Source organism: Penicillium diatomitis, assembly GCF_028827545.1.
Source record: "Penicillium diatomitis strain IBT 30728 chromosome Unknown utg000015l_segment0_segment0, whole genome shotgun sequence".
Lineage (NCBI taxonomy): Eukaryota > Fungi > Ascomycota > Eurotiomycetes > Eurotiales > Aspergillaceae > Penicillium > Penicillium diatomitis.
In genome coordinates this window covers 20,282-36,744 of record NW_026623187.1, presented here as the reverse complement: position 1 = coordinate 36,744, position 16,463 = coordinate 20,282, and the positions used below count along the sequence as shown (strand labels likewise).

Genomic DNA, 16,463 nt, shown 5'->3' with positions numbered 1-16,463 from the left:
AGTATCTCACAGTGCACTATTCCCAGTTGTAAATTCTGAAGAATAGTCGCTTGGCAAGCTACACTATTTTTTCCGCGACTAGAAACCCTCTCCTTCCATTCTTCAAAAGTCATTGGGAGAAGGAAAGGTCTTAGCCAGCAAAGCGCCCTCTTAACCTCGATAGTCGTGCCGTCATAAAATCAAAAGCACTTAAGGCTGTAAGAACTCTAACACAACTCACAATCACTCTTTGTGGGGGATCATTTACCGGCATAGATAATCCAGACGCAGACCCACTGCTCGATTGCATGAGGATGGGCTGTAACTTCCTCATTGAAAATTTTGTCCCTCAAATTTGATTGGCAGACTCGACAATTCATGTCCAGCACTTTCTCTGGATGATTTTTTCTTACCTCGTGACCTGGAGATCTTTCGGTTGACGATACTTTGTGCGGTAATCGTGAATATTTATGCTTTGCGAGGTTTTGAATAAACGCCAGTCAACTGAGAGACACCGAACGTGGCAGCCCCTTTCCATAGGTAGGTAGGTTCACCCAAGACCGTGTGTGGCCGCAGCCGCGACATAAAAGTGAACACCACTGTGTTCTAGACATTGGAAAAAGATCACACAGCACGACAAGGCCGGGGCGGCAGCAGTGCAAAATCGAAGAAGTGAAAGACACCATTTTTTCCGAATCATGCCATTTTCCAGTAAACTCTGCTGATCCCTCATTTAGCAGTCATGGGTCATAGATCCAGATCACAGTGTGAGCTAACGTCACACCTTGGTCTTAGAAAAAAACCCCAGGGGGTCTACGCTGTATCAAGTTCCGCCCGGGATCTAAATGACCCAGCGCGGCTTCATGTATTAAAGTAGCTAAGAAGAATACTCGGACTGATCTCTACTAGGTAACGCTCCTATACTAGTATGATCTTCCAATAAACTTTAGTCCAAGCCTAAAAGGAACCGTCATGCAAAGTTAATATCTATTCTCGAGGATTGACCAACAAAATATCCTAGATCTCAATTCTGGCCCCCAAACAGAGAGAACAGGACGAAGAATCTCTACTCAAGGTATCATTGTACCGCTTAAGGACTATGCTCGGACTCGGAGGTAAGGTAGCCGCCGCTTAATATCGGGAGAGCTTGACACACAAGTTGGCCGAGATCGCCTCCTTTTATATAGGCCAAGCCATATTACAGATCAGGATACGTGAGAAGCAATGTTCATAGAATACCATCCTCTACTCATCTGGCCGGGCTTGTTCCAGATCTGGAAGTTCTAAACTGCAGATCTAGACCACATTGTGAGATAGGGGGACGTCATTTCCTGGTCAAGGAATCCCCTCCTCCCAGAGTGCTCCACGCCGTATTAAGCTCACACTTTACAATATCACATCACAGCTTCGTGCTGGTGGCTCAGCGAATTTATAGTCGCGGGATCGGCGCTTGTAGATCAATCAATCACATCTGAGAGTCAAAACCCGAATCATCACCGAGTGATATGCTTTCTCGAATAAGACTCGTTTTCCACAACGATCTTCTCCAGCGACAGGGCTATAATTTACAAGAGTCAGCGTGAGCGAAAGCACCAGGCTTCTGATTTGGATGATCTACCATCGAAAATGAAGAACAGTGGAAAAACCCATTGTTTGAGGCCTCGGTCTGCAACGCGTCGTCTTACCACTCGTGGGTATGTATGTATGTCTCAGCCCGTTGGTGGTCAGGGACTGGGCTCGGTGGCTGGGTGGAAGATCGACCCGGGGACAGAACGAGTCCCACTGTTGGCATGATCATATGCTCACTGGTCTTATAGAAAGATTCCGATGCTGCACATTGTATCGGTGTAGTATTAGTGTGCTTGTCTGTGGGTACGTTCGTTCCCGTATAGCCGAGTGACGGACAACTCCGAAAGACAGATGGGAACTGGTCAGCAGTCACGTGGCGTCGATTGCGCGATGACACTTTAGTAGCCAGGAGGCACGAGAGCCAGCGTAGTGGTTTTGAATGGCCTACTCTCAGGGGTATTCAATGTTCAAATTGGGGTCAAGTCCTCACCATCGCAGCAACTTGCTTCGATCGCTCCAGCCAAAATATTAGACTTCAGTAACCTACACGCCCTGACGTTCCCCTTCAAAGTACCCCAGTAAGATTACTAACTCCACAGTTGATGCGGATGTTTTGCTAATGGCAATAGCGATTCTCACCTGCAGGACGACAGGATGAAAGAGCCTTCCGAAGTTATCTCTGATTATGATACAGAATGTGCGAATGAGGAGTATATCATAGGTAAACACATTTCTCTCCCAAGTCCAAATATTTCTGCTGCTTCCTAAGGACCTCCAAATTAACTCAACCACTGATTCAGGATCCATCGACCTCCTGTTCCGTGAGACGGATCTATTCTCGCATGCAGGCACGTACCCCACCACGATGGCGCCCCAGATAGTTCAATATGCCCTGATCTACCGTGAGTTTCGACATTTTTGCTGTACCTAAGGGATTCATCGCATGCTGAAGTGTAACTGACAAGGCCACTCGACTATGGCACCACTTGTGCTGCCTGTCAAAAATTACGTGAATCCTTACATCCAGGTCTGGCTACCCATGTCACTGTGTGACAACGCGCTATTCCCGGCACTTCTCTTTTCCTCTCTCTCGCACAAGAGAATAAATGACCTGCTTGCGGGCGGCAAATCGCTGCCAGCAACTGAGCTCATGAAGCCAGTCATCGAAGCCTGTTACAAAGAGGCCATCGGTGCAATCAACCTCGCTCTACTGACTCCAGGACGCGCCTTGACGGATGCCACTATACTGGCCATTCTGATGACAGTCGAAAGCCCGTTTTTGATAAGCTCTGACGGCTGGTTGGAAGAACCGCCCTTCCAGGCGCATCTACAAGATCTTCAGTGGTTGAGCGTTCACAGTGCCCGTGAGCCAAATCTTGGCCATCAGGAAGGGTTGTGCAAACTTATTAATATGCGCGGGGGTCTTGCCAGGATCGAGACACCGGGCCTTGCAGCAGCGGCTTTCTTGTGAGTATTTGCCGACCGTATACCTTTTGCCAGAGCTGTCCTTGTGACCATCAAACAGCCGAGTCCTCGTCAATTCGACTTTGCTCCTGTCAACCCCGCCCCTTCCATTCTATCCACTGTCCGCACCTGATGTGCAAAACTTCAATACACAGGTCACACAAGAACCACGATGTGAATCAACGTGTATGATGATCCTCCATGCGGCCAGAGTCCACCCGCTGGTCAGCGCAGTGATGATGGAATTGGTCGATTACTCAACAGCTGTGGAGAGGTATATCAGGGGAAGTGCGCCGGGTCTGACAGCGCAGATCATGTGCGATCGACGCAACCTCGCTCAGTATAATTTGATGTCTATTCCAGTCATCACTGGTGGCGAGCCAGAAAACGTTCTTTCTGAAATATGCCGTATTGCTGCCATTATCTACAGCATCGGCGTGACGTTCCCTCTATCTGGAGTCGGGGCACCGTTTGGTAGCCTCGTAAAGCAGCTCAAGCGCAAGATTCAAGAGATTCGCCTTTTGGAAGTCCTCATTTTACAACCGCGAATTGGTTCTCTTCTTCTTTGGGCCACAACCATGGGCGCAATTGCGGCAAAGGGGAAGTCTGAGCGGCCATTCTTGACAGCTACTTTGTCGAAGTTGATTCATCAATCCGGCGTCGCCCACTGGAGCGATCTCAAGGCAGGTCTGAGATCAATCCTTTGGTTAGACGGTACATGTGATTTGGGAGGTAAGGAAGTTTGGGGGGAGGCACGTGCAGTCATAGAGTCAGTCTCAGAGGCTCCAAAATGCGATGACGATCTTTCATCGCCTGTCACTGATACCTCACCTCCATGCATGCGGTGCCAAAGTCGCAAGATCAGGTGTGATAGTCAAAGACCGTGTCAGGCCTGTGTCGCTGGTAGCCTCAGTTGTTCGCCAGAAAGCGCAGCACAACTCGAGACCCGCGGGAAGCACTTATTCTCCATTCGACCGAGACCGTGCGACATGTGTAGTAGGAGAAGAGTCCGTTGCGACAAAGGGCTACCATGCACCAGATGCGCACAGCGAGCCGTTGAGTGTACGTATTCCCGTTTGCCGCGCTCCCATGACGTGGCTTGATTCGCGACCCGCGCCTGAGGACAAAAAGGTACATCCTCGTAGGACGGGGCATGAATCACACGGGATTCAACATCACGATTATCATGCTAGATACTCGAACAATTGCAGCGCATCACTAAATGGGGAAGTGAAGATTGGCTCGGTGGCCATGATCATGGAGTGGCTGGGACAGCAAACAAGACATTTTCCCATGTGCACGAGGTCTACTTCTATTCATTGGTCATGACTATAATAAGGTAGGGTCATTATTCTGGGTACGGTAGATGAGGTACCAAAGGACATTGCGAAGCGCCTTCGTCTTAAGCGAGTGATCGATGGTTTCTTCCGCGCCGAACGGGGGTTGTGAACCATGCTATTTTGAATCAGCTTCTCGAAAGTTCTAGGAAGTTTAACCTGCAAAAACAACTTGTGGTAGGCAGACACCGCATCCGTTACGGAGACCTAGCGTGAAAAATAGGTTGAGCACAAGACCAGAGTCAGCGTTATTGTGAACGACCTTCTGCGGCCTCCGCTTTCCCCGGGACTGGACAGGGCCTTTCCCGTCCCTGAGCCTCTATGGGTGCATTCAAGGAAATCGTCTGAACTCTACGAAATGGAAGGACCTTGATTACGATAGACACATGTCACTACCAGTCTTTTTCTCAACACAAACAACACTAGTGATGTGACGTTGGGAGAAATTCCATTCTCTTGGATCAATAACTGTCATGGTAAATCATCTAAAACTATCAATACGGACCAAGGGGACGAGTTCAAGGCTTCAAAGCGGCGATCTCAGCCTTCACCATCGCAGGAAGAGCTTCCCAGAGGGTTGGGCCCTCGGGTTTCCACCCCATTGAGCGCAGTCGGCTCGCTCTACTTCGACAGTTGCCTCCCCACAGGACAGGCGCCCAGGGGTGGAATTTGAGGGCTTCGTCGACCGAAAGAGGATCGACATCTGCCGCCTCGAGCTTCCCTTCTTCCTTCACAAGCTGCGCAATCGCCTCAGACACTTCCCGCCACGCGAACTCGCCGGATTCTACGAAGTAGTAGCCTGTGGGCCCCCACTGCGCCGATCCCTGGGGTTTGAGTGCTTCTTCAACGAGGAAAACACACGCCTTTGCAACATCACTGACGTGGATGTCTATTTGGCCCTGTCCGTTAGCTTTGCCTGATCAAGAGAACGGCACGTGAAAAATAATGAATGACGTACGGTCCCAGACGTTCTTCCCGTCGCCCACAGTAAATGCGCGGCCTCGTTTGAGTATGGCCTCGGTCAAGAATGGGATTTGAATGCTGCGTTTTTTGACCGGCCCTTCTCCGATTCCGTAGATGAGTGGAGGACAGATGATGGCAGTCGGGACGTTGTGCTGCTTGCCGCCCGTGATGACAGCATCATCGACGTTACGGTGTAACGCAGACTGGTCGAGGGACGTAATTTCCTCGATGTCTTTGACATCGTCGAAGATCTTGGGTGCAGGGTTGCCGAAGCCAGTCGAGGCATCATTGAGAACACCGGTACCGGATATGTGGACCATCTTGCCACCACTGGTCGCGAGTCCGGATATCAGAGGCTCGATGCAGGAGATGTGGTCTGAGCTAGCAAGTTCTGCAAGTTGTTAGAGCTGAGGCATTTGCGGTGCGTGCAAGTTAGACTCCGATCCACTTACGCAAGACCACAGCAGCCTTAGTACTCTCCTGGCGTAAGATGGCGTGATCGTCTAGGGTTCCAATGACCGTGTTGATCTCGGGCCAGCGACCTTTGACCTTGAGGGCTTGTTCCTCGTTCCTGACCAATGCTACCACCTCGTACTCAGGATGAGTAGACATCAATAATCCAGTGGTTTGTCCCCCGACATAACCAGCAGCACCCGTGATGAATATTCTTGCAGGCATTTTGAGGGAACGTTTCTGGAATAGAATGACACTTGCTGGTGGATGGAAGGAATGAGAGCTGGGGATAATTGCCTATACTCATCCAAGTGGTGCGGCCTTCGCGTCGCTTTATAAACATTGCGTCGGCGGGATCTTGCACCACGGAGAAACTCGTGGTCATGATTAGCCAATCTTGAAGTCAGCCTACACTTGCAGGAGACTGTCAATTGTACTGTCTGTTCAGTTGTCTACAGATCTTGCCGATCTACGCCCAAGTGTAAGTGGAGACTGTCAGAGGCTAATTTGGACCTGTACCGCTGGGCTAGCTGAGGTGATTCTCAGCTTATCTCAGCCGCACCGAGCTCGGCGAACTCGGCGAGCTTCCGCGCTTCCCCTTTCTGGTACATTTACCAGACCAATGATCTGTTCTAGAGACATTTGCTTCAACATTGCATGTGCCAGCGGGCCAGCTTATGGAAAGCACACTCCATTAGTAATCTATCTGGTCGGACGGTCCGGGTGCATACTCACCTACTAACAAGCTTCCAATAGCTTCCAACAAGTACCTTCTCGCATCGATCGTCAAACCTTCCATTGGTCAGCTGCGTGTATCTGTAATGCTAGCTGACTGGAAAGTGTGTTCACTGTTCAATGCTTGTATATTGATAGACCCATGCTCAAGATTTGAAGGTATCACTGCTAAACGAGAGTTAAACTCCCATCAATCGAAGTCATGCCGAGAAGATACTTAATGTCATCTGAATCTGGCTGTGTACCTATTGGGGTACTAATCTAGCTCTTTGAAATACCTAGACTCGTATCTCCCGAGCTTCGAGCCGATCAGGCCCGCGAACCGAGCGCGAGTCCCGCCCCTCGCCAAACTCGTACGGGAGGCCTGAGTCTGACTGTGACTGTCAATCAGAGATTAACCTTATCGCTCCCCTGAGGTGTCGAACTCCCCTGGCGTCATTTGCGGACCTAGTCTGCCAATTGTTCTCAGGGTCACTTCCGCATTACGTGTCATGGTCCACGTGACCCCCATATTCAGGTAGAAAGTCGCATCGAGAGCCTCTTTTTGAGAGAAATCCATCTCTCGCGCCCTGCTTCACAGGATTTATAGTGTTTCTCTCCCGGACACATTGATTCTCTCGACTAGACTCGGTTGAGAACATGAATGCAGGCAACGTCGACTATCCCGCTCAAGGCAATGAGTAAGTTTAGTACGTCGTGAACCTCACTTTGTAGGTTGAGCATGCTGACTTTGGTTGCTGAGTTAACCAGAATCCCACTTCAACTTCTGACGCACAATCTCTCGGTCGCACTGAGCATTTTCCTCCTGGTATCGCTCTTGTACTACGTCGTACACTACGGGCTTAGGATATTACACATTCCTGCCCGCCAATCTGCGCGACTCCTTCGCTTAATACGACAATACTTTGGCCCTCATTTACCCCTCGAATTGGCGATGGTCGCTATAGCTCTAGGGGTCAAGACATTGGCATATCTAGGTATATTGCCTCCGATCGCGGGGCACTATCACTATATCTTGGATATCATGTGGACATTCAATAACGGTACGATAAATACCAAGATCTATACAGTGTGTGGGCAAGAGAACATGAGAATCGCTACCCGTATTCTGTCCTATTCAGCCACAACCGTGTCCGTGACATGGAATATTACCTCAACTTTGTACATCCCAACGACAACAACAACATAAAATGGACCAATTCCATAGGATCGACGGGCATACAATCTTTGACCTGGAAGGATATGTTCATCAGGATTGTACATCTACCATATACGTACGAAAGGTCGACATGTCACAGTACAAAAGTTTGCTTTCGCCGATTTCAACTAGCTCTCGTACTCCTGCCCTACAGGAAGGACGTACCTATTTTAGCCTGTCAAGATCTCTCGACTTTTATCCTATCCGCAACATTCTAGTATCCTGCTGCCGCTTACTTTTACTACATGTACTGGAGGAATTTTGAATATTTTTTAACCTTATAAACTTAGTACACATACTTTTTGTGGATTCTTTGGTGCGAGCGCATTACACATGATCACATGCCAAAAAGAATAGATTAGAGCCCGTTTAGAACCCAAGGGATGATGTTTGGATTCACGAAAGATAATCTCCCTTCAAGCCGCGTAATCGAGCATCAGCCGCGCCCAGATGTGACAGCACATCAACGAGTTGATCATTGCAAGTGACCTGGCCTTAGCCGAGCATGAGAGACCACATACTGAGTATGGTACTGTACACTGAGGAACTCTTTGTGGATTCTCTTTGCTAACATTCTGCCTACATTGGAGCATCTGGTAGATGTTCATGTCTCTATTCCGCAAGATGGTGTTGCAAAATCTCCATCCACGGACCATGACCGGGTTTTGATGATTTGGAGAGGGGGTGCTAGATAGAGCAGTGAGCAAGGGAGTCACGTGACCCTCGGCGCTTCATTATACTTCTCCAGCCTCCTGGCGGCTATTTAGGGAACGTCGAACCTAGGTAGCTTCCTCACTCCATGGTGATTGATATCTTCAGAGCATTACAATATTGCTTTCATGGTTCAATGTTACCTCTTCGGCAAGTAATCTTGACATCGAAGCGTACTGTGTCACTATTCTCCAGAAAAGTCACTTTGGAAGTTACCGTCCAACTCGGGGCCACCAACTCCTCAACAGGAACTTATTGACGAAGAAGCTGTGTACAAGTCAGCGACGTTCTACCCAGCAAAGCCGGGGGGGACGTAAAGGTGGGTCGAAGTACTAAGATTACGTAGGCCACAGATATGCCTTCAACGCAGGTGGCTAAGCCCCGCAGGTACCAAGCTAAGTAAGTTAGGTGGTAACTTACGGGTGAGCCGTAACATCCTCATGCTTTTTCTGCATTTGATTCCAGTCAAGAGCATGTAGGGGTTCTCACTTTTGCCTGTTCCCCCATCACATCACCCTCTCTTGCCATAATATCTTTTCCCACTTTAGGTATAAGGCATAATACAGGTAAATGTCGGAACGGCCGTGAGACCATCGGCTTCTTGCTGACATTCAGGCGAATTCTTGCTCGAAACACCCTCGTCGAAAAACGGGGTCAGAGATGAGTAGCTCAAATACATGGAGGTAATCTTTCTAAAGAGAAAGTAAGAAATCCCAATGGATGGTGAATACGAAATAGTCATACCGGAGGTTGCCAGTAGCCTCACGCGTGAAGTCCTCGAGGAGACGTCTATGATCCACCCAGGGATCGTAGCTCCGGGGAAAGTCCGGGGAGCAGCTTCCCCCGCATCAAGCGACAGCCGCGTGCGCTCGCATGGCGGGAGTTGCGGAGACTTCCGAGGTTCAAGATCAAATTCGGTACAGATTCCCCACATATTCTAGCCTTATTCTTGGAATTTTGGTGCTTCTAGAGATATTTCTCACTACTTTCGATCCGCTCCAAGGTATTGCGGGATTTCCGCGAGAAAGAATTGACTTCCACTACGCTTTGAATTTGCGGGGAAAGCCGGGAACGGCTTTTGACTTTTGCTCGGCAGTTCTTGACTACCGCTGGAGAAATGGACGCAGGTTTTGAATGCTCGGATTTTCCGAATCCCCAGTATGGGCTGGTATCTCCTTTAAAATCTCTCGTTTATCCCAAATGACCCTGGCTACTCAGAGTCACCATTGTTAATGAAGCTGTGTGGCAGTTTTCAATATTTCGCGCTCCAACCGCCGCTATGAGGATCTATGACCATGTCAAATTCGGATTGATGGCACTCGAATGGCTCTTGAGCATCCCCGGGGGTCATTCAGTGCCATTGACTCCACAACTTCCGACACTTTGTTCTCGAAACTCAGTGACCGTTGCGCAGAACTCGTCCTCTGTCTGGCCGTGGCAGGAATATACATCGTCGAGTGCAAAACCACCATATCTCGAAATCAACGCGACTGGCGAGCAGCTTGCGCCAGGCCTGATCTTTTTTGATCCACAGACGGGCATAAATCCCCGGTCTTACATCCCTGATCAAGCTCCGTTCATCATGACCGACACCGGCGATCTCATTTGGTCGGGGCCCGTCACCCCGGATGCCTCAAATTTCCGCGTGCAGGAACTATACGGGGAACCGGTGATCACCTATTGGGCAGGTAGCGGTGGTGCTTCGAGCTCTGCATCAGCATCCCACGGTTACGGTCACATCGTCATTCAAAACTCATCATATGACCAGATTGCCACCGTTTGTCCAAGTTTCAACTTGACTCTACCACCTGGACAGTCTGCACCTTGTCAGGCGGATGTTCACGAATCCTTTATCACCGAAGACAATACAATTCTCGTCACAGCCTACAACATTACCAGCGCGAACCTGAAAGATCTCGGTGGCCCTGAGGAAGGGTGGGTCCTGGATCCTCTTGTGTTTGAGATTGATCTCACCACTTCGGAAATTCTTTTTTCTTGGAGCCCCCTCGCACACGTGCCAATAACAGACACAAAACTCCCCCTCTTGGGCGCAGGGGAGAATATCAGCAACCCTTTCGACTTTTTTCACACTAACTCTATCCAACTGTTTGAGGGAAATTATCTTGTGAATAGTCGTAACACCTGGACGACGTACCTCGTTGACAGAAAAGGCAACATTCTCTGGCAAATTGATGGCGAGACGGGTGGTGACTTCGGCGGGCTGCCCGAGGGAGGTCGATTTGTAAGTCATCTTCTGTTTCCAGTCATAGACGCGAAACTAACGATCACGGGCCTTAGTCGTGGCAACATTATGCTCGAATCGCACGTCTCTCCCACACCCAACTTCAGCTCAGGTACTTTGCAAATAACAATGGGGATCCGACCACAAGCAACCCGTCAGTCGGCCTCGAATTTTTGTTGACAGTGCCCCCGGCCACCGATCACCCGCCTCAGCTACTGAAGAATCTCTCAGACCCACTGTACCCCGTTGCGTCTTTGGCCATGGGAACGCATGATATCCTGTCAAACGACAACCATTTCCTTGGCTACGGCATCCAACCTGTGATGAAAGAGTTTGGGCCGCAAGATCCCCAAGGCCGTGATGTTCGCTGGTCAGCGCGGTACAACTTCGAGAATGGCGCTGCTAGTTATCGCACCTACAAAACTAACTGGAGAGCCAGCCCCTCAACAAAGCCGTCTCTTCAGATTAAAAAGGTTGGCAGCGGAAGCAACGTTTCTTCAGGGCTAGACGGTATTGAATGTGGCTCATCGGAAATCCGAGGCTACATAAGTTGGAATGGTGCAACCGAAGTAAAGCACTTTGTGGTTTACACGGGCAGTGACGAGAACTCAATGACAGCAGTTGGGATTACTCGAAAACAAGGCTTTGAAACAGAGTTCGCCATTCCTGAGGGGTATGGGCATAAGTTTGTTCAGGTGGGTGCAGTTGAAAATAACCACTCTGGGGTGGTCATGAAATCCGCCATCATGCAAATGTAATGTCACCTTGTCGCGTCTTGACATGATTAAAATTTGTGAACATGATTGGGATTTGTGAACAGACATCCATCCCATTTATGACGTATAGAATGGCTTCGCTCACTGAAACTAATCGCAAAATGCCGCTGTTTCCTCGTGATATACTGCTTTTCTCTCCACTTTTCAATGTTGAATATGGTCATCGAGACCGAGGGCGTTTGTCTCTACGGCCGCACGGCCCAGATATCACCGCAAGGACAGGTGTGATCCGGTGAAGCATGGTTGAAATTGGCTAAATTCGTAAATCAGGAATGAAACAGAAGTTGTCATAGCTTTAAGCTGTAGTGGGCTTATGTTTTAATCAATTTGGTAAGATAATTACTGGGTATTAGTATACCTTATCTGACCAATCGACACGTGTCGAACTCCGAGGGCAAGTTGTTTGAAAATAGCGGATTGATATAAGCTCTGCAGTGTGGGTATCTAGGTAACGTATTAATCGAGTGGGCGATACATCCAAGCGGGCGATACAGCTACATCAACGCGTCAACTTTTAAGTCAATTTTTACAACTATAATTCCCAATTATTTATATTTAACGATTAGGAAATCGATAAGCCTTATAGCTAACCTCTGTACAGCCACTATATCCCTCTGAACTCCTTAGCACGCGCGTGGTAGGTGATCCTATCTACTAATCATACAGCTAGATCTCTATACCTTCTTCAACCATCTCTAGCTATTTTTTTACGCCCGAGAGGCCCGAGTCCCGATAGATGATCAAATTAAGAGCTTCCTAAGTTAATAGTCCTCCTTCGTAGAGGAATTAGCGCCTCGATCTTGATACTATTTATATAAGCCATCTTAGTGTTTAGATAATTCTACCTCACCTTACAGGCTTACCCTCGAGGAATCTACTATCGAGGGATCTTCCGAGGGATCTACCGACTCACCATAGAGGGACCTACTATTTGTATAGTATATAATTCTGCCACTCACTATAGTCTATAGCTTAGGTAGAATCTCTCCCCCTCAGTAATCTCATATTCTTATCCCTCTCAAACGTCGATACTGCTGCCCCTACCGTAGCCGTATCTCATCACATATTACAGACTTGGCGGAAACATTCGTCCGTCACAACGCCGACAAGTTTCTCGGAATTCATTTGATCCACGGCCACTTCAAGATTCCCAAGAATACCGTCATACTTGGGTCCAACTTCGAAAGACCTTCGCTTCGCTAGACTCAAGTTACCGATATTGACAAGATTGATCCCTCCCGTCTCCATAGACATAACTTCGTCCTAACTAAGGACGGGCTGTGCGCTTATAAGCTTCATGACGGTCCTCTTCCTGACATGTTTAATACTGGCCCGGGATTTCTCGATGAGTTCATTAACTACATTATCAAGAAGAATCTTACAAGTCTTATTGGTCTTCAAGTTCTTGGGTGTAGTGATGGTACCATGTCGGAACTCATTTTCGACCATGAAAGGAATCGTCATGCTGGAATCGACGTTTGTCAAGAACACTGTACCGACCAGTATCGCTGTCTGGAAGTTCGAGGTGAGAGGTGGTAGGCCGCGTGTTTGCTCTGCAAACGAAACTCATGCGGTTATGACCTCAGGCAATCACAAATTATTTAATGCAGGGAAGCCTCTTCCCAAATTGGACAGTGTCGACGATCTGAAGGCCGCTCTTGCTGTGGTTGGGGTCATTTGATTTGTTCTAGCATTGGCCCTTTCGTTATGGAATCTTCTATCCGATTTTTTCCCATTGTATTTCAGTACCCATCGTCTATACTAACTCCGTAAACCTTATAGCTAGATTTATTAACAGCCCATCCAGATCAGGCATGTTATATACTCCACTTTCATCATCCCAAATAGGTACTGGCTCTGGCATATTCGCAAGACGACTTATGAAGCCTCGAGATAGCAGTAGTCCTACAATTCTTGCTGCTTTGATGGCTCTAATTATATCATTACCCAACCCGCCAGCTTCAACTCTGAATATACTCCAGAATATATCCTCTAAACTAACGTAATCGTCATACCGGACCTGTGACTCCCAGGCAGTATAGCTACGATAACCTACGCATGGAAGAAGGAAGGTGAAGCAACTGTGTCCTATGCAACGAAGAAAACCAAGACGAAGGGGAAAAAGGAAAGGAAGAAATAAGGAAGGTGAAGTACTGCCTTAAATACCTATCGTGGGCGGGGCCACAGTAAGGCGGCAGAATCCTTATAGAAAGTCCCGGATAGAAGGTTCCTCTACAGAAGTAAACCGAAAGGCAAACAATCCTTAGGCTCTAGCGTATATATACGCGTAAGGCTTCTATTAATAACGCGTAGGTAAATATCTAATCTTATAAACGTAAATATCGATTATATAATCTCCTCCTTAACTCCCTAAGTCTATATCTATTAACTAGCTAACCAACCTACTAGTTAATACTAACTCGCTAGTTAGCTAACTAACTAGTTAGTGAACTTACTAGTTTACGGTAACTAACTAGTTAACTTATCTAACTAACTCTATACTCTAAGTCTATTCACGAACTAGTCTACCGACTAGCTAGTTAACTATTAACTTATTACCTATACGTTATATCACCCCCCGTTTAGACTCGCGACTACCCTTAGGCGCGGTAACGTTATAGTATATTATCGTCTAGGCGTACTAGTAGCTTCTTATTAAGAGCCTTATACTCTAACTAATAGTCAAGATTTACCGGAGGTCTAGGGCGGGATAGGTAGATTTTATAATATTCCCGGAGTTTCGAAGCCGTAGTCCGGAAATTACTAGTATTATACTATATTATATTATTCTCGAATCCTACCTACTTTACTCGATACTAAAGCTTCGACCGGTTAATTCGCGAAGTAAGGATTATCTCTATATCGTACTCCGGCTCTAGTATAACCTATATCGCCGGTTTAGGGATAGGCTATCCTAGAAGTAGATCTGTACTTATCGTATAGTATAACTTCTCTAGGTTAAAGATATTATATCGTAACGACCCTTCTAGTAGTTATAGTCGAAAAGCGTATCCTACCTTCTCGATAATCCGGAAAGACCCCTCCGCTTTCGGATAGAGTTTACCTAATAGCCCTTCTACGATCTACCGATTATCCTTTATCGTAATTATAATAAGGTCCCTAACGTCGAAGTTTAGCTCCCTACGATATCGATTCGCCTAGGTATACTAATATTCCTACGCTTTAGCTATATTATCCCGTACGAACTTATAAACTTAGCGAATTTTATCTATCTAGTCTCGAGCTATCTCCCGGTCTAGTCTATAGAGATCCCGTCCGCTACTACTAAGTTACTAATTAACTATCATTCTTAGCTTATACCCGCGTTCGGCGTAGTATAGTAAGACCCTAGTCGACTTATAAGACAAAATCGCCTAAGTAAAGTCTATTATTAGTAGTAGGCTAGACTAGTTATCGGCGAACTTATCTATAAAGGCGCGTAGTCGTTAAGATAGTAACTAGATCGTATTTTCCGACTATCTATCCGTTTAAGGGTAATAGGAAGTAGATAACTTCCGCTTAATCCCTATTAACTTATATAGGGTTTTCTAGAATAATATAATAAACTATAGTCCTCTATCCGATATAATTAAGTCCGGAAGTCCTATCTATCTATAATAGTATATTAACTATAACTTTACTAGATCCCTAGCTATAGTATCCTTAAATAAGGATACATAAACTATCCGCTTCGTTAATCTATAGACTACTATTAAGGCGTTATTATATCCGTATCGGTCTTTTAGTAGATATATAAAGTCTATAGAGATATACTACTAAGGTCTATCCGGTATCGGTAATAGGTTTAGGAGTCCTAGAGTCTTTATTCGCTAGATTTTAGTATACTTATATATTATATAGTTATCCGAAAACCGAATAATATCCTAGCGAAGAGTCTCCTACTAAAAACGGCTTACTAGGAACTTCTAAAGCTTCTTAGCGCTTAGGTAGGCTAAAGATAGTTAATTATAGGCTTCGGAGATTAACCGGATTCGTATCTACCTATATACTAGGACTATAAGCTTCTTATCACGGATTAGTACCCCTTCTCGTAAGTCGAATCTACTTAAGGAATTCTCCTATTCGGCTTCCTAACGCTATACTTCTAGCTCTAGGTTATCCCGGTTTACTAAGAGTAATTATTTAATTAAGTCGCTACTAATATAGAGTCGGTTAATTCGAATAGTCTTACGCTCGTTTACGATCTAGGGGTCTAAATAGGATTCTAGTAGTAATATCTAGCTCTCCGGTTCCTCTTATTATTTAATCTAGAAGTAGGATAATATATCCGTAAGAGTATTTTATTATCCTAGTCGGTAGCGGATAACGAAATAATACTAGGAAAGTTTTAAATCCTAGCGAGCTTAATAAGCGTTTAGAAGTTTTAATAATATAAAGTACTCTAACGCCCGGTAATCTATTAGGACCTCGAATCTTTCTTTATATTATAGTCCCGATAGCTTAGTCCGCTAATTATCTATACTCTCTATAATTACTAGTATCTCCCGGTTATAGATATCCTACTTCCGCTTCCTAGGTAATATAGTCTTAGAGAAGAACCTAATAGGGTACTATAACCTATCCTACTTCTAGGATAGTACTCCCGCGATAATATCCTTCGAGGTATCCGTTTCTAGTCTTATCTCTCTCTCCGGATAGTAGTATACTAAGATAGGCGCTAAAGAAAGAGTAGTTTTTAGTTACTAGAAGATATTTATATAGTCCTCGCTCTATATAAACGTATAGTCCTTTTTTATAAGTTAGTAGAGTAGCTTCGCGATATAACTATAGGTAGTAATAAAATAACGATAGAAGTTATAGAACCTAAGGAAGGACTAAACTCCTTTAACTATTATAGAAGTTTACTACTTATAAATAGCCTTAATCTTCTTAGGGTTAGTCCTTACTTTATCTACTCCTACGATAAAACCTAAGAACTTAGTCTCGGTTCGGTCGAACTCGTACTTATAGATTACTACCTAAAGTCCTATAGCTTATAATCGTTAGATTACGGCCCGAACGTATTTAACGTACTT

General features: G+C 46.3%; 4 protein-coding genes across 4 annotated transcripts; 3 read left to right on the top strand and 1 right to left on the bottom strand.

Annotated features, from left to right (window-relative positions):
• Positions 1-2,202: 2,202 nt before the first annotated feature.
• On the top strand, positions 2,203-4,355 carry N7539_008843 (uncharacterized protein; the record flags this gene model as incomplete). The annotated part of the gene is made up of 6 exons (XM_056938438.1): positions 2,203-2,269; positions 2,349-2,450; positions 2,514-3,015; positions 3,074-3,726; positions 4,010-4,143; positions 4,224-4,355. The coding sequence occupies 6 exons, from the start codon at positions 2,203-2,205 to the stop codon at positions 4,353-4,355; spliced, it is 1,590 nt and encodes a 529-aa protein (XP_056785815.1).
• A 512-nt stretch (positions 4,356-4,867) lies between these two features.
• N7539_008842 (nucleoside-diphosphate-sugar epimerase) lies at positions 4,868-5,990 on the bottom strand (the record flags this gene model as incomplete). The annotated part of the gene is made up of 3 exons (XM_056938437.1): positions 4,868-5,238; positions 5,308-5,703; positions 5,765-5,990. The coding sequence occupies 3 exons, from the start codon at positions 5,988-5,990 to the stop codon at positions 4,868-4,870; spliced, it is 993 nt and encodes a 330-aa protein (XP_056785814.1).
• Positions 5,991-9,688: 3,698 nt separating this feature from the next.
• N7539_008841 (arylsulfotransferase family protein) lies at positions 9,689-11,409 on the top strand (the record flags this gene model as incomplete). Its single annotated transcript, XM_056938436.1, has 2 exons — positions 9,689-10,651; positions 10,708-11,409. 2 exons carry the CDS (start codon positions 9,689-9,691, stop codon positions 11,407-11,409), a joined length of 1,665 nt encoding a protein of 554 aa, XP_056785813.1.
• Positions 11,410-12,874: 1,465 nt separating this feature from the next.
• On the top strand, positions 12,875-13,311 carry N7539_008840 (uncharacterized protein; the record flags this gene model as incomplete). The annotated part of the gene is made up of 2 exons (XM_056938435.1): positions 12,875-13,099; positions 13,276-13,311. The coding sequence occupies 2 exons, from the start codon at positions 12,875-12,877 to the stop codon at positions 13,309-13,311; spliced, it is 261 nt and encodes an 86-aa protein (XP_056785812.1).
• Positions 13,312-16,463: the final 3,152 nt, after the last annotated feature.